The 23,952-nt window shown below is 50.1% G+C and overlaps 2 protein-coding genes across 2 annotated transcripts in view; both read left to right on the top strand.

Annotated features, from left to right (window-relative positions):
- ZNF862 (zinc finger protein 862) overlaps positions 1-16,411 on the top strand; it is a 38,125-nt gene extending 21,714 nt beyond the window's left edge. The window contains exons 6-8 of the mRNA XM_038559188.1: positions 8,690-8,794; positions 9,649-11,763; positions 13,223-16,411. Of these exons, the coding sequence (XP_038415116.1) occupies positions 8,690-8,794; positions 9,649-11,763; positions 13,223-13,362 (2,360 nt within the window). The 3' untranslated portion in view covers positions 13,363-16,411. The remainder of the gene's footprint in view (positions 1-8,689; positions 8,795-9,648; positions 11,764-13,222) is intronic.
- Positions 16,412-16,551: 140 nt separating this feature from the next.
- ATP6V0E2 (ATPase H+ transporting V0 subunit e2) lies at positions 16,552-22,966 on the top strand. The gene is made up of 4 exons (XM_038559668.1): positions 16,552-16,762; positions 18,261-18,308; positions 20,512-20,626; positions 21,250-22,966. Exons 1-3 carry the CDS (start codon positions 16,569-16,571, stop codon positions 20,603-20,605), a joined length of 336 nt encoding a protein of 111 aa, XP_038415596.1. The 5' UTR covers positions 16,552-16,568; the 3' UTR covers positions 20,606-20,626; positions 21,250-22,966.
- The last annotated feature ends 986 nt before the right edge of the window (positions 22,967-23,952 follow it).

Genomic DNA, 23,952 nt, shown 5'->3' on the forward strand with positions numbered 1-23,952 from the left:
TCTTTTTAACTCATATAAGTCTGGAATGGGGAAATCTTCACTAACTGGGGGAAATAAGGGACAGTTCAGTCTGGCTTATGTTTTGTTTGGATGAACAATAAGTAAAATCAGAGGAAGGGCAATCAATTTTGCTTGAGGGTTGCAGGCAGGGGTCAGGGAAGGCTTTCTAGAGAATGGGGCTGTCCTTGTCAGTCATCTGTGGGACTAAAATGGGTACAGAAATCTAGGAACAGAACTGCATTTATGATTCTTTTGTGACCTTAATTAGGTCTCCAGTGATTACCCTTTAACTGCTGTCTGATTTTGACAGTTTTCATGTGTGAGGTATAAAAGCATTTATTTTAAGGAGCCATCAGAATATAATTGGGGCCAAACATAAATCATTTGTATGTTTAAAAATTACCTTTTAAAGGGCATTGAGCTGATCACTGGGATATAAAACAGTGTTGAAACATAGTGCAGGCACTATTTTGCTTGGGTAAGTGTTTTTTTTTTCCTCCCACACTTCATATCCACCATTGTCCACCATTTAAGAGTTGAAAATCAAATAGTATTTGGTACTATTTTTCAATTATTTTTTTTTTACAAATAGAACTTCTTGAAGTAAACTTAGATTTTGAAAAAGAAAACCCCATTGTAATCACACCAAGAAAAGTTATGTTGGCCTTTGAACAAAATCCCCCATCCATTTTTAATATTTCTTATATTTTATCTTGAAATACTGTCATCTGCTTATCCTGGGTGTTTTAGGAAGCTTCTGTGTCTTTCTTTTATTCTTTCGTCTGGAAATCCTAACAGTGGCTTCTGCTGTCAATGAATACTGAGCGTGGGTCCTGTGTTGAGTTTCATATGTATTCTCTCTAATCCTTAAACCAAACCTCTCAGGCAGGTAGTAGTAGTAGTATTTTCAGACAAGAAAACAGACCTGGGAATCCCAGCCATCTCGCTAGAAGCTGGAGAAGAAACTGAAATTCTTTCTATTCTGGGCATTGCATATGCCTTACACTTCCTGCTTGTAGATGTTTATTGCCACTTGGACTCCATCTCTGTTCGTTTCAAGACTTGTGCTAATCATGTTGTTTATGTAATAATGATAATACACCAAGTATAAGGTGAGACTTCTTAAACATTCAAACAGTTTCAGAATTTTCTAAAAGTCTCTGCTCCCATCCCCAGGCCCCTAGCATAAGATTGCTAGTTTGCGAGGCTCTTTCAGACCTTCTGTGAAAGTCACTGCTAGCTCCCTCTCTCCATGAGAACTGCCTGGAGAAAGGGGACTGGCTGCCCTGGGTGATCAGATCATGTTGCTGCAGCTCAGCTCACCTCAGATGCTGGGGCATTATGATCCTGGGGTTATTTGTCCTGTTGACTTCCTTTTGCTTAGATCCTTTGAGGAAACCCAGCTAATTCTTCCACTGCTCTTGTTGGGGTTTACATCTAGCAGGTTTGTTCTTTTAGATTTTATAATTATTTTACCCGTTCTTAAAAAGACAGCCTCAATTTGATGTAGTCGAACTTTAATTTCCATCAGTTGTTTGGCAGTTAAATTGCATAGACTGAAGCTTTTCAGCAGATGGAATGTTTTCAGGGTAAGTTCATTCCTGTCACACCCTCCTCAGTCTCATCAGCTGTCCTGTCAATAGGATTGAACCTGCAGAGGACAGTCACTTTGTTTAGGTAGAAAAGAAGAGGTTTGTGTTTTGTTTTCAATGCTTTCCTGTTTCAGCCTTTTCTTGTGTAGACTTGTTTATTTGGAACTATTTTATATTCTGTATTCTATATTGATATTCTTTTATTTCCATACTTTAAATTCTGGTTTCAGACTTTGGCCATATTTGATGACATCTCTTGCTTTCCCCCAAAAAGAAAACTCAATTAGATTCCACTGTTAAGAAACTAATATTTGTCGGTAACAAAAGGAGACATGCCAATAGAGAGACTGTGTGGTAGCCCTTGTTTTTATGAGTAAAAGTGTCATCACATGCTAAGTGGCAGATCATGCACTTCAGTGGGCAGTGCCTTTTCTACAGGTGATGTAATCAAATACAGCTAGACCTCACATAGCTGGTGCAAAAAGTCATGCCTCTTGGTAGAAACCAAAACTGAGTGGGAGGGCCTTCCGTGAGAGATGAGTAGTTCAGGTGGCTCATACGGTTTGTAGGAGGCCACCTGCTATATGGTGGCCCATATGTCAGGGCTTCCAAGTGGGGGCAGTGTGGGAGCTGGAAGAGAACCAAGGTAGGGCCCCAGGGCAGCTGTCCCCCAGGGGTTCACAGGTATGGCCTGCCCACCTTGGGATGGAGCTACCCTGGAAGATCAGAAGTTTGTCTTTGTAAGCCAAACCATTTCTATGGAATGTGTGTGTGTGTGTGTGTGTGTGTGTGTGTGTGTGCGCGCACTTGCATGCACACATGCTCGTTGCATGCGTGCATGATCTTGCTATAGTTAGGTCCCCTCTGCCATTTTTTCATTACTAAGACTTAGAAAAATCTGTTTGCAATTTCCTTCTGTCTCACTGGTTCTGAAGGAACAAAAAGAAAAGGGTTTTGGCAACATTGTAGCCACAGCTTTCAAGAAGTCTGGTTAGGGTACAGTATTCCAGGGGCCAATGTGGTGGGGGTGGCAGGCAAAGGAGGCCTATCCCCAAGGAAAATATAAATGAGGCGAATATATTTGGGGATATTTGGTCTGTGTGTTTCCAGTTATTATTTACAAATATTTACAAATATTACTTCTTTTATCTGCGTAGTTCTAACAAGACTTAAACCAAAAACGTCCCACTTTTCTCTGCTTCTGGGTCCTCGTCCCCAGAGACTTTTAGCTGCTTCCTCTGGTAACATACCTCATGACTTCTAGGAATCCACGCAGACATAATTTTCAAAAGAGTGAACCTCATAGGATACACTCAGAAGACAGCTTTATTCTTCTCCATCACTACATGTTTGGATCAGCTCTGTGCAGCTTTTTTTCCTCATCCCTTGGGTTGTCAAAAAAAATTTCAGAGAGCTTTACTTGATACAAATACTATATTGAGCAAGAAAGGAACTATTCACAAACAGGGAGACTTCACATCCAAAGTGGTTAAAGCTTGGCTTTCACCATTTAAAGCTCAGTTTATAAAATATGAATGAGGGAATACTTTGGGTTTTTTAAAAAATTGTGATAGGTTACTAAAAACGTACATTATTTTTTAGGGTAGGAGCAGTGGGTGAGGTTTCTTGCACGTAGCCGACTGGCTTAGAGGCTATAGTAAGATCACACTGTTATGAAGATAGCTTAAGTTTTGTTTAAGGCCAGTGTCCCCAGTAGGAGAAACATGGGCATTTTAGGATTTGACTGTGTGATTATGAGTATTTGATCTGGGGCTCTATTCAAGCTGTGGCCTCGTTCTGGTTTTTTTTTTTTTTTTTTTTTTTTTAAGCTAGGTGAAATCAGTTCCACACAATAAATTATCACAAATCTAGTGGCTAAATTTTTAACTCATTTATTGCCTTGCAGTTCTGGAGGGCAGAAGTCCTGATGGGCTCAGCTGGGTTCTCACGTAGCCAAAGTCAGGGTGTCTATCAGGCTGGCCTCCCTCCAGGAAGCTCTGGGAAGAATCACTGCCAACCGCATTTAGGTCGTTGGCAGAATTCAGTTCCTTTCAGTTGTAGGACTGCAATCCCCATTTGCTCGCTGGTTTTCCACCAGGGATCATTCTCAGCTTCTACAGGCTGCTCTTCAGTCCCCTCCACGTGGCCTTCTCCATCCTCAGGCCAGCAGCAGTGTGTCAAACCCTGCTGGTGCTTTGAAGCCGACTGACTATGCTTTTAAAGGGCAGATGTAGTCAGGTGAAGTCATCCAGATGGCCTCTCTTTTGCCATGTAATGTCACATAATCATGAGTGTGATGTCAGGTCGTAGGTTCCACTCACAGCACAGGGAGCAGAGATGAGGAAGGGCCAGGGCCACTGGAGCTCATGTTAGAATTTCACCTACCCCAGAAGAGAATGTCCTTTCTCTTGAGTGATACACGTAGAAGAATTTAGGGATAAAGGGGGTATGGAAGCAATTTACTCTCAATGGTTCAGAAAAATATTGCATGTATATTATTTATGTTATTCATACACATACATAAAGGGAGGAGGGGCAGGGCACATGAACACATCGGCCTGATACAGCAATGGGACAAAATGTAAGTGATTGGAGTTCCTCGTGTTATTATTGAAACTTTTAAATAAGTTTTAAATAATATAAAAATATATACTCTCCCCCCAAATTAGGAAACAAAAGTATAGTCTTTGTGTAGTAGTAAGAAAACTGGACTTCATCTAAAGCTAACGTTTCTCACCTCTTCTAGCTGTACCTGCCCCAGGTCTGGAATCTGGAACCTGGTGGTAGGAAGAAGGGCACTCTCCTCCTACCCCCAGCTTGTTCTAGGACTTCTGCTGTGTCCTGGGTGGGAACAGTGGCAGGTGAGTGGGGAGGAGAGGCACAGCCAATGGCATCCTGGCATCCACTTGTGGCTGGGATAGTAGAAAGCTGATTGTCTGGGTGAGTTTGTGGGTTCTACGCTCCCCCCACACCACCACTCACTACAGTCCCCTCTATAGGGGTGAATGTCTGCTTTGGCAGTTCAGCCCCATGTAGGCTCGTTCTTGGGCTGCCAACACATAGTCAGGGGCAGAGGCCCTTGAGGTGGCTCCAGGCTTCTTTTCTTTCCCTCAGGGGCCACATGTGGACCACAGAAAACATGTGTCCTTTGCTCTGACAAACCCTGGAATGTAGGCTGTTTCTGACGTGGCCACCATGAAAGAACCCATCAGTCAGATTCTGCCTTTAGTATTTTCCAGGCCTGGATTCAGGAGGATCCCCAGAGCCCAGCGGATTACGGTCAGGATGTCATTCCCGTTAGGCTTAAGATCAGGGAAAAGTAGCCCACTCCAGCCCTCCCCATGGGGCTCACAATACACCTAACATATCTTTCCAAAAATACCCCTAATAGCTTCCTGACCTCTTCACTCCCAGCGCTCCAAGGGCTTGGGTCACAGCCTAGTGTTTCAGCCGCCCTCTTTACCTAGTCAGGCCTCGGTGGTCTGGCTTTGGGAGGAGGGACAGTTGGCTCCTACCTTTTTGGACCTTAAACCAAAACAGGCAGGCAGACTCACACTTCCATGTCCTGTTGCATATGTTTATTGCTATTCTTTATTTGTTGATTTTAGATGGATTCTCTTTTTATTTCTGCCGTGGAAGATGCAGGCCCAGCCCTTATCCACCACCCCGGGCCCCCACTCTGTCCCTCCACCCTCTCAGAACAAGTACATCACACTTTCTTGATTAGTTCAGTATAAATTATTTGCCTAATTATTGATTAGGCATTACTTATTTTTGATCAAAGTAGCATAGTATAATGATTTTCCTTTGTTGTAGGAGTCTCCATCCTCCTCTGGAATTGAAATATTTTCTTATTTTTTATTTTACTGATTTTCTGTACTCAACGATTCTTCTCCAGCTCTGCCATGTAATTATAATAACCCTTCTGAGAGTCTCTTCCTCATGATCAGACATCCCGTGATGGATCAGTTTCAGTCTTTTTCTGGGGACGTTTGTTATCGGGTCTCCCTTCTCCTGCTCTGTCTAAACTGGTTATGCTCTGGGCCTGCACAGCTGTGGTCCCACACTTTCCTTTGTCCCACTCCCCTCCCCTGGCTCCATCCCTTCCTCCAAGTTTACATCTTCCTTTTGTTGGAGCTCATCTTCCAGTAACTCCCCCAGACAGGGTGCACGGGAGGACATGCCCTTATAGTTGGAAGTTTGGATGGGCATAGAATTCTAGGTTGGGAATAGTTTTCCTCAGTATTTTGAAAGCATTGCCTTCAGGATTTACTGGTGCTGATGAGAAATATAAACACCTTTTTATAACTAAATCTTTGAACACAGCCTATTTTTTTCTTCTCTGAAAGATTTTTTTTTCTCTGAAAGATTTTAAGATCTAGTCCAGTGTTCTGAACTGTTTAACAACATCAGCAATTTTTCACTCTCGTCCTGGGCATCCACTGCTTCCTTTCCATGAGAAAATTCATGTTTTCCAATTTGGGGAAATGTTCTTATAGGATTTCTTCCTATCGATTTTCTCTTTTCTTTCTTCCAGAAAGTCTTATTAGTTATATACTGGACTTCCTAAATTGAGCTTCTGATTCTATTTTATTTTTTTCTTCTTCTATTTTCTGCTTCTCTTTTTTGTTTTACTTTCTTGGAGATTTTCTCAAGTTTTTTTCTAACAAGTTTGTTGAATGTTCTAATTTCTTCTATCATTTTTTAAAGATTTATTTATTTGAGAGAGAGAGAGAGCTGGGGAAGGAGCAGAGGGAGAGGGAGATAACCTCCAGCAGATTCTACACTGAGCACAGAGCCCCACACAGGGCTTGATCCCACGACCCCAAGATCACGACCTGAGCCGAAACCAAGAGTCTGAAGCCTAGCTGACTGAGCCACCCAGGCACCCCTCTTCTATCTTATTTTTACTGTAAAAGCCCTTATTGCTCCTTTTGCAGATGACTTTCACAGCTTTTCTATCTGGGAACGTGAATTCTGGTGTTCTGGAGTTCCGCTTTGTTCACTGTGGTTTCTTTAGTTCCTCTGATCCCTTTTCCTACTGGTTTCATATTAGAGGCTTGTCTTAATTAAATATTCATTCAGGTTTAAGAGTAAAGCTTTGAGGAACCTGGCTGGCAGCTCTGTGTATGGCTGGTGCTCATCACGGGGTAGCTTTCACTGCCAGTCTCACTGAAGAGCCTGCAAAGTCAGTGTCCCAGGGCCTTTGGGGCAGTCAGTGTCCCCAGGGTAGAGGGGGGACAACTCTGTTTCTCCAAGGAAGACTCGCCGAAGTGCCCTGCTTAGGGCCAGGAGCCGAGCCTATGTTCTTGGATCTGAGTGTGGTACCTTTCAGAACACAGACCCTTCATCACTGCAACACTTCTTCCTCTTCCACTGTCCCCACCATCCCTGGGTCTGGAACTTTCTGGTTCAGTTTTTCTAACTAAATCTCCATTTTCCTCCTTGGGTGAAGGGGGGTAAGCATGATGGTGTTCTCCAGTTCCCTGGGGAGGTGGGAGGCCCCGGGCTCGAGTGGTATCGGCAGACTGCACACTTGTCCTTTCCACCTGTTCCTTACCCACTCCCTTACCCACCTTCTGCCTGGGGCTCCAGTCTCCAGCCTTTTGGGGATTCTGCAGTCAGACTCTCTTCTTTCTCCTTGCTGCCCCCTTTGCCAGCATTTGGTGTTCAGCTCTGTTTGTTTTGCGATTTTGTCTCTTTTCCTTCTAAAAACATATTAACATTTCTTTGTGTTATTATTGCTCCTTTGCCCTCATTTTATTTTATTTTATTTTATTTAAAAAAATTTTTTTTTATTTACTTATGATAGTCACAGAGAGAGAGAGAGAGGCAGAGACACAGGCAGAGGGAGAAGCAGGCTCCATGCACCGGGAGCCCGATATGGGATTCGATCCCGGGTCTCCAGGATCGCGCCCTGGGCCAAAGGCAGGCGCCAAACCGCTGCGCCACCCAGGGATCCCATGCCCTCATTTTAGAGATGTTTTAAGAAGGGTGTGCTCAGTCTATACTTTAACAATGTATTTAATTATATTTTATTAAATATGATTTAGTAAATATATGGATACATACACACACCTATAACATTTTTTTTTAATTTATTTATTTACGATAGTCACACACAGAGAGAGAGGCAGAGACACAGGCAGAGAGAGAAGCAGGCTCCATGCACCGGGAGCCCGACGTGGGATTCGATCCTGGGTCTCCAGGATCGCGCCCTGAGCCAAAGGCAGGCGCCAAACCGCTGCGCCACCCAGGGATCCCTCACACACCTATAACAAATAGGAATAAATGACTGTATCCAAGTGACCCAAAAGTTGAAGGGTGTCAGTACTGACTATTGCGCCAGAGGCACCCACAGTTAGCAGTTTTTCCTGTGTCCTTCCAAAGAAAGTTTATGCACACATTCACACACATACCCAAGCATGTAAACCAATATTAATGGATTTTATTTTATTTTAATGGATTTTATTTTAAATCAAGAAAGCAATTTCTCTTCATATCCCTGAGAATATTCATGTCTTAAATAAAGGGCAGTGCTTAACCCAAAGGCAGGAGTCTCCTCGAGTCAGATTGAAGGTTCCATTGTAGGTGGTGGACATTTTTAAGGGGCCTTTTAAGTGCCCCTGGAACTAACCCATGCAGTCAGACACCTATCCCATGGCCAGCCATGGTGGCTCTAGGGGCACTGGGCACAGCATATGGTGCCAGCCAGTCGCCATCTTCCACTTCTCGTGTGACTTTCTTCATCACCTCTGTCCCCTCCTCCTCTTGCATCCCGTGTTTCCTCCCATGTCCACCTTCCCTCCAGATGCCTTTAGCTGACTCCTACTCCTGGCTCCTGTGGCTGGCCCACAGAGCCAAGGACGTGACTTCTCCTGGCTCATGGATGCACCTGAATCTGACTGCTTCTTGGGTTTTAAGAATAGATTGGCACGCAAGATAGGTATGTTTTCATCACAGCTCTAGCTGAATAGACTTTATTAAGAGACAGACCCAGAGGCATCCCTGAATATTTCAGTTTCCTTGAATAGCTTCAGGCAGGATACTTAACTTGATGGTCCACAGCAGTGGCCTCAGTGTGACTCTGTCCCTAGGGCCAGCTGCCGCCAAACCAGACTTGATCTTAAAATTGGAACGTCGAGCTGCACCCTGGATCAAGGATCCAGACGGGCCACGGTGGGGGCAAGGTCGTCCTCCAGGTGAGTCTTGACCTACTGAGTTCTGAGGGGCACATCCTGGGGCCCGTGTGGCCATGGCAAGCTGCACAGTGTTCACTCAGCCATCCCTGTCCCCCCTCCTGTTGTGCACCAGGCCTTGTATCAGGCTCTGCTAGACAAAGATGAATAAGAAATTAACTCTGCCCTCCAAGTGTCGAATAACCTGGGAAATGGGGACAGTATGGGGAAAAACAGGGTGCTTTGATGAGCGGAAGTGCTAGCAGGATCCGTGGCAGAGCTGGCAGGGGAGGCGTGCAGGAGGCCCCGGTCGTGAGTTGCTGTGTGACCTGCAGGCCTGTGAGCTGCCCTTGTCCTCTCCTCCTCTGGTGTTTAGTGGCAGCACCACTGGTCTATGAGAGGTCACTGTTCTGTGTATTAGCCAAGGGCTTACTGGCTAGTAGCTGCTGTGTGTACTGTTCTACTTCCCTTCTTTCTAAGCCTTATAAGAAGACTTGGATGTTTAACCTCATTTCTTTGTGCTGCCTTGAAAGAGGATTAAAGTCACCTGTTTATCCAATAGCATCCATGGCCAAGGTGGCTACTTAGGCTTATTAGTATCTGGTGTCACATGATCCCAGGGTAACTGTGTGGATAGAGATGGGGAGGCTGGCTAAAGAGCCCACGAGGATTAGCACACATCTCTTAGGGAGCAGGCTAACTTGCATAGATAATAATAGGGAAGAGTGTGAAGAGAAGTCACTAATGATCTCTAGAAAGGTGGATCACATTCATCTCTGCTTTGCATAAGGGATACTCAGTAAATTGGGATGTCTTAACTGATAGGAGCCTGAAGAGTTACAGCAGCATAACCAAGCACATTTTTATTTGCTCCAAAGGCAAGAAGAAGATGGTGGCCATAAGAGAGGCAGACACACAAGCCTTGGCTGCAGACTCTGCAGTGCTTCTAGCTCCTTCTATGGAGACATGTAGGTCCTACTGCAATTCCAGCCTTTGTGAAGTCGAAGTAGATGGACCTAGGAAAATCAAGAGGACTTACAGACCCCGTTCAATTCAGAGATCATGGTTTGGGCAATTCCCATGGTTAGTAATCGACCCAAAGGAGACCAAGCTTTTCTGCTCAGCTTGCAAAGAAAGACCTAGTCTCCATGACAAATCATCCCGGTTAGTCCGAGGTTACACGGGGCCTTTTAAAGTGGAGACTTTAAAATACCACGAGGTCAGCAAAGCACACAAGCTCTGTGTCAACACTGTTGAAATCAAGGAAGACTCCCCACAGGCTGCGCTAGTCCCAGAGATCTCCGGTGACCTGATGGCGAACATGGAGCACTTCTTCAACGCCGCCTACTCCATTGCCTACCACTCGCGGCCTCTAAATGACTTTGAGAAGATCCTGCAACTCCTCCAAAGCACCGGGACCATGATCCTGGGCAAGTACCGAAATCGCACCGCATGTACTCAGTTCATCAAGTACATCTCTGAGACTCTGAAGAAGGAGATCCTCGAGGATATCCGAAACTCCCCTTGCGTGAGTGTGTTGTTGGACAGTTCCACAGACGCCTCTGACCAGTCCTGCGTGGGGATTTATATCCGCTACTTTAAGGGGACGGAGGTGAAAGAGTCGTACATCACTTTGGCCCCTCTCTACAGTGAGACGGTGGATGGGTACTTCGAGACCATCATCTCTGCCCTAGATGAACTGGACATCCCTTTCCGGAAGCCTGGGTGGGTCGTGGGTCTGGGAACTGATGGCTCAACCATGCTGAGCTGCAGAGGAGGTCTGGTGGAGAAGTTCCAGGAGGTCATCCCCCAGCTGCTACCCATCCACTGTGTCGCCCATCGGCTGCACCTGGCCGTGGTAGATGCTTGCGGGGGCATCGATCTGGTAAAGAAGTGTGACCGGCACATTCGAACTGTCTTCAAGTTTTATCAGTCCTCAAATAAAAGGCTGAATGAGCTGCAGGAAGGCGCAGCTCCACTGGAGCAGGAAATCATCCGCCTAAAGGACCTGAACGCTGTCAGGTGGGTGGCCAGCAAGAGGCGCACATTGAACGCACTCATTGTGAGCTGGCCTGCCCTGGCCCGGCACCTCCAGGGCGTGGCGGACGCAGGGGGCCAGACCGGGCACAGGGCCAAAGGCATGCTGAAGCTGATGAAAAGCTTCCATTTCGTCAAGTTCTGCCACTTCCTTTTGGACTTCCTGAGCATCTACAGGCCTCTGTCTGAGGTGTGCCAGAAGGACATCGTGCTGATTACAGAGGTGAACTCCACACTGGGACGGGCCTATGTTGCCCTGGAGACCCTCCGTCACCAGGCTGGGCCCAAAGAGGAAGAGTTCAACGCCGGCTTCCAGGATGGGCAGCTCCACGGCATCTTCCTGGACAGAATGGAGGTGGCAGAGCAGCGCTTCCAGGCGGACCGGGAAAGAATGATCCTGACTGGGATCGAGTACCTCCAGCAAAGGTTTGACATGGACCGTCCCCCGCAGCTCAAGAACATGGAGGTGTTCGACACCATGGCCTGGCCAAGTGGGATTGAACTTGCCAGTTTTGGGAACGATGATATTCTTGCCCTTGCCAGATACTTTGAGCTTTCCCTCCCTGCGGGGTACAGCGAGGAAGCACTCCTGGAGGAGTGGCTGGGCCTGAAAGCCATCGCCAAGAACCTCCCATTCTCCATGCTGTGTAAGAACGCCCTGGCCCAGCACTACCGTTTCCCCCTGCTAAGCAGGCTCGTGGCGGTGGTGGTCTGTGTGCCCGTCTCCACCTCCTGCTGTGAGCGGGGCTTCAGTGCCATGAACCGGATCAGGACCGATGAGCGGACCAAGCTCTCCAATGAGGTGATCAATATGCTCATGATGACAGCAGTGAACGGGGTGGCGGTCACAGAGTACGACCCCCAGCCTGCCATCCAGCATTGGTACCTGACCTCCTCAGGCCGGCGTTTTAGCCATGTCTACACGTGTGCCCAAGTGCCACCCCAAGCCCATGCAAGTAAGTATGTATGACAGAGTTCCTGGACAGGGAAAAACAAGGGAAGAGAATCTTGTCTTCCCAATCCCATGCTGACCTTGAAGTCTAGTAGAGTCTGGCAATGTCAGCCATCACCATAGGCTTGGTCTGGGGTCTCGGGTATCCCCATGGGTGCTCAACATGTGACACCTACCCTCCAAGAGCTTCTGATCCGGCCGGGGAGGTAGGATACACATTCTGCAGGCAGCAGGGCATGGGGCCAGGAGCACGAATTTTCAGAGCCAGTCCGCCCAGTTTCAAATTCTGGTTCTGCTAACTAGTGTATGACCTCGGGCAAGTTAATCACATGGTGCTTTGGTTTTCCTTCTACAAAGGGCACAACATCTGGCAAGTGATGCCAGTGGTACTCTCTAGAGGCCTAAGCCACTATTGGACATAACCAAAGACCGGACAAGCTAGGGCAGTGACATCACATTCTCTGCAGGGCTGGGTGGACTGTTTCGGGAGGGAAGAAGTCAGTATGGATCCAAGGGGCTGCGAAGAAAGGTTGGAGCATTCCAGGTGGGAGTTGTCTGTGAAGAGTACTAGCCCCGAGGGCTGGAGTAGGGAGCAGGCTGGATGGAAAGTTATATTACATGGGAGGTGAGCTGCTGAGTCTCAGACAAGACATTTACCTCTTTTCAAATAGTCCCTGAAGACCACAGAGGATCCCAGGCTGCTCACTGTACTTTCCAGCGACAGCAATGAAGCTGCTTCCTGGGCATCTTTTTGTTGTTGTTGTTTTATTTTCCCTGGGCATCTTTATTTCTGGTCTCCTTTAGTGCTTGTGCTCTCGTGTGTTACCACTGGGTCTGTGGCCATCAGCGGTGGACTAGGTCTCAGGATTGACAGAGGCTCCACGAGGCCCAGGGTAGAAGTGCAGAGAAGAGACAGGGCCAAGGCAGGGAGCCAGGCGGTACGTCCTTTACCCACACACAGCCATGTCCAGCCCTGTGGGGGTGAAGGAGAAAGACGCCCTTGGGTATCTTCGCATAGGGGCAGTGGGATGAGTACATCTGAAAAAAACAAAGGACAGTATCCATTTGATATGATAAAGCCCTCCTTCCCAGGCTGTGTTCTCAACCTCAGCACTGTTGCTATGGAGGGCCAGATGGTTCCTCGTTGTGAAGCCCAGCCCATGTGTTGTAGGATCTTCAGCACCCCTGACTCACTGGGTCCCCATAGCACTCACCCAGTTGTAGCGATCAGAAGTATCTCCAAGCATTGCCACATGTCTCCCAGATGGCAGAAGCACCCCAGGTGAGACCCAGTGCCCTAGGGTGAGAGAAGACCAGAGTAGGACTAGATGAGGCCTGCCAAGAGCAGCCCCAATCCCATCTCACCAAGCCTATGTTGGGGTGGAGTTGGATGTGGGAAAGGGGTCGTTGTCTGATATGTTTCCCCTTGGTGTAATAGTGGGTTCTCTTTCCTCTTGTACAAGGAGCAGGGCTCAGGAAGGAGAAGATGGGAGCGCTTTATATGGAGGAGGCTGTGACCCAGAAGCCACCTATTCCATCCTACAGGGAGCCAGAGGAGATCCTGAAGGACTGCATCATGAACCCTCCCGACAGCCTCCTGTAGCCCTGTACCAGCCAAGGGGCTCCTGAGCTGTCCTGATAGAGAGTTCATGCAGGAGCAGGAGTCCTAGGGATTGCCTTGGAGATGACCCTGCTGCCATGCCCCTTGGAATCATGGTGACAGGCTCTGCAGAATCTCCGCTGCCCCAGAATCATTTTCAGGGGAATTCTGTAAGCACCAGGAGCAGGCAGTGACAAGAGAATTAAGCCCACCACCCATCAGGAGCACAAACCTGTTTACCATGGTCCCTCTCTAAGCAGTGGTGACCTAATAGCACTTACATAGGCAAATATCTCAAATTCATTCTTAGGGTGCTTCAAGAAATGATCTCATCATGAAAGATTTCACCCCAAGTTCTGGTAGTAAGAGGACTTCTCTGAAGTGGGAGAGACTTGGGTTAGGGGCTTATAGGAGCATCCCAGCCCCCTGGGTGGTTGGGGAGCATCCCAGGGAGGCTGCACACAGCCTCAGTGAGGAGCAGAGGATGACCAGGCTCTAGGGTACAACTGGCCTGGCTCTGGGATCTGTCACTGTGGCTCCATGGCAGACACAGGAAGCTTCAACTTCAAACGAGAGACTCGCATCAGAAAAATTCTCTACCTCTTCCCAGGGCCTCCCTCAGGATGAGGCAAGCAAAACCCTCTGCACAAAGTAGACAGGAGAGGTCAGCGTCCTATAGCCCCAGGACAATAGAGGAAAGTCCTTCCCAGAGGGAGTCTGCACTTAGTGGCAGCACTTAGATTTGACATAAGTCCGGTTTCCTAAGGAGTAGATACACCCAGGATTGCACTGGGGAGGCTTGGGATCCAGCCCCAGCCCTGGCGCAGGCAGAGGTTCAACCGTAATTAATCTGAGTCCTTCCTCTTTCCTGTGCCTCGGTTTCCCTGTCCATGACATGGCAGCAGAGAATTCAAGTGCCTGCTGGCTCCTGGTCTGCCATAAGACTGACAGCACCTTCAGCTCCCTGACAGACCTCGGGCTGCACAGAGTGGACTTAGCTGCCTTCAGCCCTTGTCCTTGTCCCTTGCTACCGACGTCCTTAGTGTGGGAAGCAGTGCTCCCTAAAAGTGCCATCAGCCTGGTGGTTGAGTCCGCTCTTCCTGAAGTTGCTCTGGGACTCAGCCTGGGCATCATCAGGGGTCTCGTTAAATATGCTCCACCCCATCCCAGCTTGATCAGATTCTGGGGACAGCGGCTCAGTGATGAGCCATTTCCCACTAGATCTTCCAGGACCTTTGTGAGCCCATTGAGACTTGAGGATCACTACCCTGGAGGCCCCAGAGGGTGTCTTGCACTACTAGGTTCCCACTCAGCCTCACTCCCTCTCCCCTTCCTCCTGGAAGTAAAGCACTTTTCCCTCCATGGCAGCTGCATTTTGGCAGGTTGTAGGCTGCTTATCTGGTGGGGATGATATGGGGCTGAGGTCCCACCTTCCTAAGCAGGGGTGGGGAACAAGAGGAGGTGAGAGGGAAGGGCTTCTTTGCCCCTGCCTTTCTCCTCTTAGGCAGGAAGTGGTGCTACATCCCAGCCTTGCTCCCGGGGTCCCTGCCCTGTGCTGTAAGAACAAGGTGTCTGACCCTCAGCCATCATTCTGTCCTCTTCCCAGTCCTAGGGGGTGCTGAGAGCTCCTGAGATGCTGGTATCCACCATCACCCTGTACAATGGGCCCCAGTTCCCAATGTTTCCAGTTTGCCCTTCCCATCACCCACCCTTAGAACTTTGCCTTAGTGCCATCGCCTTCCTGTTTTCTTCAGCTTTGGGCCAGGGATTCGCTCTCACTCTCTGCCTTTTATTTAGCCTGTGGAAATGTCTCTTTCCTAGCCCCCTGGTCTGGGGTCTGGGGTATACTGTGGGCCCTTGGAGCTACAGCTCTGTCCATGCCCTGGAGATGGGAGCCTAGGCCTCCCTTCCCCATTCACATGAGATTCTATAGAGAGTTCAGGAATCTGCCCCAGGCAAAGTGCTGTGGGTGTGAATTGGTGGGATGGAAGAGAGAAGGACCCTTTGAAATGGGAGTTGTCACCTGCACCCAGTCTCTAGGTTGAGGTGATTCTGGCAAGCCCCCCCCCCCCCCCCCCAACGGCCTCTTCCATTCTTTGAGAATCCTCAGAGCATGAGGCCAGTCCCTCAAGCAGTGTTGTGTGTGAGTTCCACACACACAGTTCCCTGGGCCGGTCTAGGCACCCGGGTGGAAGCCAGGTAGGGAAGCATCCAGCCTCCACATCCATGTACTGAGGAGGCCTCCAGTGCCAGCTTTTGAGAGAAGGTCAAGCCCCTTGGAGGGGGTGATGAAAATGCTGTTCGTTGTAGAGATTTGCACTATCCATGTCTCTTGAAGGGCACAGGCATGCTAGCTAATGGCAAAGAGGCCTACCCATTTTTTTTTGTGCAGGATCCAGGGCTGACACAGGGTGAACTCCCTTCCCAGAGACACTTACCCCGCCAGAACTCTTTGTTTTGTTTCAAGACACTTGCTGCATTTCAAATCCAGGGCCTGGAGATACCTTTTTGGAGCGGCGTCCTATTTTTGCCTCACCAGAAAACAAGCTGAAGGGCACGGAGAGCAGTCGGAGCAAGCCTTTGCCTGGAGTCCTAGCTATGCCTCCACCCTCCTCCCTTCCGGTAACCCTCATAGCATCTCCACGTTCTGATCCTGGCATCCCCTGTCCCCGCCCCCACCCCATAACTGATGCCCACAGGGTCTGACGTTCTGAGTTAACCTGCATTATAACTGATGCTTTGATTCCAGTAGCCATAGAGACCAGGTGGGAGGGAGGGACCCCGCCAGGCACCTTGGACAGTGTGACCTCCCCCAGACCTTTGGCTTCTCTCGCCAGCCCATGATGAGTTCCTAGGGTGCTAAGTATTTAGCAAGACGGGCGTGAGGATTGGCCAATCCCTCATGCAGGTGTCTGTCTCCCGAGGATACTCGGGGTGATTGGCAATGGGGTGTCCTCTCCTCTCCTGGTTTCAAAGATGGGCAAACGAGGTTTAAAAAACCATGTTTGATTCTCAGCCTTTTGCTACCTGAATAAAGCAGAGTTTATTTGGACACGTGCCTCTGTCCAATGGGCCTCGCGGGTCAAAGCCTATGAAGCCCAGCAAAGCGAAATCGGGCGGCTCGAAAAGCCCGCCCCCTCCGGCTGACGCGCTCGCGCCTGCGCGGGGCGACGGCGCGCGCTCCCCCGGGCGGCCCGATCCTGCTGCGCATGCTCGGCGCCCACTGCCCGGCGGGGACCTGCGCTCCGGAGCCCCGGCGGTTCGGCCCTGCACCCGGCCTGGGTGTCCCGCGCCCGGCCATGACGGCGCACTCCTTCGCCCTCCCGGTCATCATCTTCACCACGTTCTGGGGCCTCATCGGCATCGCCGGGCCCTGGTTCGTGCCGAAAGGACCGAACCGCGGGTAAGGATGGCGCGCGGGCCCGGCCTGCCCTGCGGACCCCTCCCCGGCGGCGGCCGGCGCAGCGAGCACTGGGCCCAGGCCCGCCCGGACCGCGTTCAGCTCGGGACAGGCAGGCGGTCGGGGCCCGAGGGCGGAGCCGGCGGTGCTTCAGAAAGGTGGGGAGCCGACTGACACGGGAGGCAGTGAAGGGCCCTCCCCCTCTCCGGCCAGAGAAGCTCGAGGCCAAGGCCGGCCACTAATGAGGCTTGTCCACCCCTCACAGGCAGTGACCTTTAGCGAATGTTACCCCCTCAAGCTCGCTCTCTCCACGGGAAGAATGTGGATGATGGTGGTACCTGCCCTTTAAGGCTGCCCTCAGGGTTACCCCACTTAATGCTTGGAAACGCATGGCACATATTATGCATTGAATCATTTTCCGCTGGTATTATTGTTTTTTAAAGGGCCCCTAGCAGATTTCTGTACCTGTCACATCATTTAGCAGCGTCTGCATCATATTAATCTCAGTTACGAAGTGCCCTCTCCTCTTGATTACAAGTTCCCCTAGGTGGAGGATTGTCTTCTTCACCACAGTGGACCCCAGTGTCCAGCACAGCACTAGCCCACAGGCTCAGTAATGTGGAAGGAGCGGGTCAAGTGTAATTTCTCTGGCACTGACTTCAGGTGCTTTAGACCAGGGGTCCTGGGGCCTGGTTTGGATTAGGTTGAGCTTTGGTGGGAGGCTGCTTGGACGTGTGCGGGCACTGTCTCTGTTCTTCAAGATCTGCTGGGTGGATCTTTGTGAACCATTTTAGTGTCTCACCTCTTCCGCAAACCTCGGTGACTTCTAACTGAAGTCTTTTCTGCTGCATTTTAAGCTTCTGTCTCCAAGTCTCCTTGTGTGGACACAGGTATTCCCTACTCCCTTTTTTTTTTTTTTTTTAAGATTTATTTATTTATTTACTCATGAGAGACACACAGAGAGAGACAGGCAGAGACACAGGCAGAGGGAGAAGCAGGCTCCATGCAGGGAGCCCCACGCGGGACTCAATCCCGAGACTCCAGGATCAGGCCCAGGGCTAAAGGCAGGCGCCAAACTGCTGAGCCACCTGGGATGTTCTCCCTGCTGCCTCAGAAATGGTTCCTGGTCTCCTTGCTTCTTGCCAGCTTCTGTTTTCCATCCCCTTACCCAATGAAGTTGACATTCCAGAGACCACTCTTAGAAAGCGGTGGCTTGCTGTGTTAAGGTGGAAAAAGTGGGTTTTGGAGAAGGGAGATGAAGGGAGTTCATAACACGACTTGGATGAGGCAGGGTGGGTTTCCCCCGAGGTGACACTTAACAGTTTTTATCTTCCATCTTATAATCTTCACCCTGAATAGAACTCCGCCTCCTGTGTTCAGGTGGCATCAGGAAAGACAACAGGTAAGGGGCCAACACCAGGAGCTCTTTCTTGGGCCCTGGCCAGGCCTTCAGAGGGTGCTGGTTCTGCCCATCCTGACCTGACAACCTCTTACATTGCAGAGTGATCATCACCATGCTGGTGGCCACCGCGGTCTGCTGTTACCTCTTGTAAGTACTGCTCCCCAACTCCCTCCTCTCCTGAGCCCTGTTCTTCCCTCTGTCCTGGTGGTGACAGATTCCACTTTTGAAAGGCTAAGTCTAGAAAGTCTAGGAAATAAGGTGGTTTGAGATGGCAGAGAGCGATGGGCTGGAAATCATGGACTCTGGGGTCTGGTTCCAAATGTGTCACCTGAACAGGCTTGGTCTCGTCCAGAGGCTGCAGTGAAGTGAATGTAGTAGGCCAGGTCAGTCTGGGCATCAGGATCTCCTGGAGGGATTGTAAACACAGCTTTCAGGGCCACACCCTAGACCCACTAAATCACAGTTTTCAAGGTCTGCACGTAGGAGTTCATATTTTTAATACATGCTCCTGGGTGGTTGTGATATGGCCAGTTTTGAAATACCAGATGGGTGGGAGTCTTCACACTTAGGAGGAGGGCCCTGGGGATATAGAATAGTCCCAAGGGATTCAAGACCTGGACAGGGTTAGGGAATCAACATCCAGGTCCTCAATGTCCAGATGTTCTCTTCCTAAAAGTGCCATTCATGGTAGTACCTCCTCCTTTTACCCCCAGTCCTTTCATGTCACCTTACTCCATGTTTAAATCATCCTACCTGCCAAACCAGGGAATAAGTCCAAGTTCTGGTTTTGAGGGAAGCCTCTCCCTCAAGCCCTGGGAAGCCTGTATGGCTTCCCACCATCCTGGGTCCCACACTATTTTTATGAGTTATGCTTGGCATAGTTGGGCTGTTCTGAATTCAGAACAATCAAAATAGGGCAGGTAATAGTGATGAACTACTGATTCGTTAAAAGGTAACAGATGGTTTTAAAAGTAACTGGAATAGCAAATTGATTAATAAAAGTAACTTTAAAAAGTTAAGAAATAAAAGAAACTGGAATACTTTTCAAGACTGCCAGATTTTTCAAAATACGTAGAAAAAGGCCCACATCTAAAAAAAAAATGTATGTGAGTGCTTTCAGATTTGGGGTGTGTTTTATAGTTAAAACCTGTTTTATCTAATTAGATCATGAACTATTTATTCCTGTTAGCCAATTCTCCACTTTATCTAATGTTAAATATTTCCTACCTCCTATTAACAACCAAAAATAAAACTTCTTAAAAATAATGATGACTCTTAGACGGCAGCTTACATATATGGAAGTGTACAGTTTTTCAGAATTCTCCCCAGACAGAGCGTCCCTAAGGTTAGCAGAATGTCCTCATCGGTGCTGGGGAGGGCCTCAGAGGGGTTGGGGTTCACTGGCTCAGAGACCAGGACGGAGAGGGTGGCGGCTGGGAACAGGCATCTGCATAGGGTGTTGGGTAATTAAAAACACCAAATGGACACATGGGAAAGAGGAGACTGCCTGCAGAGCAGGTACACACAGCCTGAAAGGTGGGGCAGCGAAGGAACATGCTAGGCCTAGAAATTAAACGTTTATGAAACATCCGCTCGGGAATAATGCTGATGATAAGCAGGCTGTGATTTCTGACAGCTTACTGGGCGTCAGCCACGTGACAGACTGTGTGGGGGCACTCAGGTGAAACAGCTGGACCCTTCCTGCAAATCCAGATAGAGCACCATTGGCACCTATTTCAGGCATATGAAGTCGTGAATGTGCCTCTAGAGCTCTAGAGTAGAGCTACTGTGGGCACACAGTCATGACTGTGGGGCCCCGTCCCTCCACCCCGAGATGTGCAGCCTGCCCAGAAAGGTCACTGGCCTGAAGCACAGCTCCTCTCCTGTCTCCAGCAGGCCTCAGAGTGGGGCTCTCTGGTTGTTAGCCCTTCATAGGAGGTGGTTCCTTCATCTTGCTCCTAAAAGTAGGTGATTCTGACATGCTTCCCATCAGACCTGCCCTGTCCTGCTCCCAGGTGCAGGCTGGGGGGCCCAGACCAGAGATGTACTGGGGCACAGCTGGGAGTCACTTTCAGCGTGCCCCTGTAGGCTGTCTTACTTCTCTTACCCCAGAGTCCAGCCCCAACGTGGACCTTATAAATCTACAAAACATGGAATCAAGCCAAACTTAAGCCCATTCCCACAAACCCCAGGCCGAGCTCACATGCTCGCTGGAGTGTAGGTGGCTATAGGGTCCGAAACACAGACCCTATATCTCCTGGGTTGAGCACGTGACCAGACGCTGTGCAGGGTGCAGAGGGTGGGGTTCCTTCTGTGTCCTGGCTTACCCTCACTGTGCTGTCCCTGGCAGCTGGCTCATCACTATCCTGGCTCAGCTGAACCCCCTTTTTGGGCCGCAGCTGAAAAATGAGACCATCTGGTACGTGCGCTTCCTGTGGGAGTGACCACTGCCACTTTGGCCCCAGGTACGGAGGGCCCAGACCCTGTGGGTGGGAAAGGGGCCTGATGTGTAGGAAGAGAACGGGCAAGGCAGTCATGTTTGTTTGTTTATTTGTTTAATTTATTTGAGAGGGAGAGAGCACAAGCTGGGGGTGGGGGGCGAAGGAGAAGCAGCCTCCCCGCCAAGCTGGGAGCCTGATGCAGGGCTCAATCCCAGGACCCTGAGATCATGACCTGAGCTGAAGGCAGATGTTAACTGACTGAGCCACCCACATACCCTAAGCGTTCGTGTTTAGATTCAGGCACTCATTTATTTGGCAAAAAAAAGGTTGCAGAGCACCTATATTCTTCCTGCCTGGTTTTGGATTGAGGGAAGACCAGGGTCCTCGGGGAAACCTGTCAGGCTGAGCCAAGGTTGTAGGTTTGCAGGCTGCAGAGGAGGTGGCCGGAGATGCAGAATCTCTTCTGAGTGAGGGCAGTTTGGAGGCACAGGGGCCATGAGATACTAACTGGATAGAGGGACAGTTAAAGTAAGCTGGGTGGCCAGGGCAGAGATAGGGACAAGGAGGTTCTGCAGGGAGGGTATGGGAAGGGGTGGGGGGGCTCTCCACAGCAAGGAGGTGACCCCTTCATGTAATGTGCTTTTCAGGTCCCCCATCTCTCTGGATGACTTTGGCTATACTGTCCCTGATGACCCCTTTGTCCCCACCCTCACAGCTGTATTGGGTCCCTCCCTGCTTCCTCCCCCAGGATCTGCCTGGTTCCAGGAGCTATGCCTTCTCCATCCCGTCTGGGCCTTGGGAAGCCCCAAGCTAAGTCAGGCTGGAGCAGAAGATATCCAGCCCTCAGACTGCCCCCTGCCCCTCCCAAGCAGATCCCAGCCAGGAGCTGACAAGAGTGGGGCTGGGCTTTTACAATTGAGGCAGCCCCAGAAAGGCCGCATGTCCTCTGGAGAAGGGGTGTTCAACCCGGGATGCTCCAAGCCTGGGGCGGGCTGGACCAGGGAGGGGGCCCTGGGTGGGGAGTCAGCTCTACCACTGTCCTGCTGTGCACTCTGGGAAGCATCTCTGCCTCCATGGGCCTCCTCCCCTGTGAGGTGGAGAGGCCCGATCAGGGCGTCACAAAGGCCTTTCCTGGGATTCTTTAATTTTCAGACACACATAGATATGAAACTTAGGAAAAAGTTGAAGTAATGGAAAAACATTCACACATAAAAAGCAACACACTAACTTGTATCAGGATTGAAACTGATATGTTTAGGATTCTTTGTAGTCATAAAGTCACTTAACTGGGCTTCCTCAGAAAGCTGTCCCTCAGCATAACCTATTCACCTTCCTCCCCCGTCTTGGCCCCTCCTCTGTGGATAAGCTCCCACAGCTTGGGTGGAAGCTCAGTCTGAGCACTACCCCAGACCTGGATTCCCTCCTTTGACTGCAGTGGGGTGGATTTCAGACCCCCCACCTCCCAATAGCAGCAGCTAGGTCACCTGGAGTTAGGGAGGAGGAGAGAGACCCTCCTGGGAGTGGGAGTGGTTTGGGCACCACCAGGGCCCAGTGGGCCCATCCTGGCCCCTGAGGCCAGCACCAGACTTGTCTGCCCAGAGTGAGGACACCTGGAAGACAGAATATGCAGGCATCAGACTACAGGGAAGCCAGGACCCCCGCCCGTGCCCTTGCTCCTCCCAGGAGAGTTGAGGCTGAGACCTCAGGCACTCGCCCACCCCTGCTCTGCTACATCACCTCCCTGGGGGAGGACACCAATCTTGAATATTTATTGAGTGTATTTATTTGATTAACATTCCATTTAGTGGGCATTATCTTTGGAACAGTGATCAAATGTGATAGGTGTCACATAGATTTCTTCGTTCTGGGCTCGGCCTGTGGCTCAGAGCTCCACTGGGGCCTCCCTTTGACATCCCACCTCACCCCCCTTTCCAGCTCCCTTCCTATCCTGACCTCTGGCCCTCCTGGAGCGGGGAGCATTGAGTGTGGGTTGTATTGCAAACCCAGTCCACGTCTAGTGGCCAGTGAGTGGTGGCAACATCCTGGCTGAGGCCCAGTCTGCTGGCTGCCACTCCCCTACCCACCCAATTCCCATGTACTCCGTGGGTGGATTGGGGGCGCAGAAGGGGGGACTGGCAGCTGCTTGGAGCTACAGCTCTGCATCATGGACTCTGAAAACTACATCTTCCTGAGACCTGAAGGAGAAAGTCTGGCTGTTCCGGGTTCTGCCCAGAAGCAGTCCTGGCGGGAGAAGAAAGACACTGGATTATCGAAGTGGAACTCTGACCACCACTCATCTGTGCCCCAGATACAGAGCGCACAGCTCCTGAGGCTGAGCAATAAAGCAGGCCCCCCAAATCTCCAGAGCGTGTCCTGTCTTGTTCCCAAATACCCGAGGGCACCAGCTGCCTGCTCCCTGTCTCCTGGGCAATGATCAGCCTCCTGCAGGGGGCTGGCACCCCAGGGCCGGGGAGTGCAGTTCATGGGTGGAAATGTAAGAGGTTTGGGGGTGGGAGAGGCACTGGGAGAAATGAGGGACCAACCACTGAGGGCCTGTACCCTGGCTGAGGAGCTTGGATTGCTCCAAAGGGCAGAGCAAAGCCACAAAAGGGTTTTAAGGCGGGGGGCGACATGGCCCAATTTGATTCCTAGGATGATTTCAATAGGGTGTGTCAGGGACAGGAGCCTGTAGATATGGCCCCAGATAAGTGGTGGTGAGGACAAAGGCGAGTGGGCAGGTGGAAGGTCTGGTGAGAGTTGAAGGTGCCCAGCCTGTCAGCTGTGGGGTGGGGGTGGGCGGGATGGATCCAGACAGTTCTGGGCGGGAGGTTGGGTGGTGAGCACTAGGTAAGGAGGTCCCGGTACTGGTAGCTGGCTAGGCTCAGTGAGGAGCCGCAGACAAGCAGGTTTCAGAGTGGGAATGGTGGCCTGTGGTTTCCATTGTTTCCTGGCGAATCAGGTGCATCTGGGACATCCATGTGGAGATGTCCAGCGAGTGGTTAGAGAAGGGGTTTGAGGATTCAGTTGGTCTTCAGCATGAAATAATGGATGGTCCCAGAGGCCATGGGGTGGAGTGCAGTGTGAGACGAGGCTGAGAAAGAACCTTCAGGAACGTCAGTGATCGCAGAGTAGGCAGATAAAGGTACAAGAAGTTCTCAAGGAGGCGGGAGGGGAGCTGGGTACCTGTGACTATCACAGAGTTCCTGGAAGCAATCCAAGGGGAGGAAAAGTCCAGGGTGCCAGAGGACCCCTCCCAAGAAGTCAAGGGGGAGAGGAGAAAGACAAGTGACAGCAGGACCCTCTGAAAGACCTAGAGAGGTCAAGGGAACAATTCTAGGAGGGGAACTCCT

Source organism: Canis lupus, chromosome 16 (assembly GCF_011100685.1).
Source record: "Canis lupus familiaris isolate Mischka breed German Shepherd chromosome 16, alternate assembly UU_Cfam_GSD_1.0, whole genome shotgun sequence".
Classification (NCBI taxonomy): domain Eukaryota; kingdom Metazoa; phylum Chordata; class Mammalia; order Carnivora; family Canidae; genus Canis; species Canis lupus.

Coding starts and splice junctions, on each gene's coding strand:
- ATP6V0E2 (XM_038559668.1), top strand. CDS start 16,569: ATGCTCGGCGCCCACTGCCCGGCGGGGACCTGCGCTCCGGAGCCCCGG. Junction 16,763..18,260: donor CCGAAAGGACCGAACCGCGG/GTAAGGATGGCG, acceptor CTTACATTGCAG/AGTGATCATCACCATGCTGG. Junction 18,309..20,511: donor GCGGTCTGCTGTTACCTCTT/GTAAGTACTGCT, acceptor TGTCCCTGGCAG/CTGGCTCATCACTATCCTGG.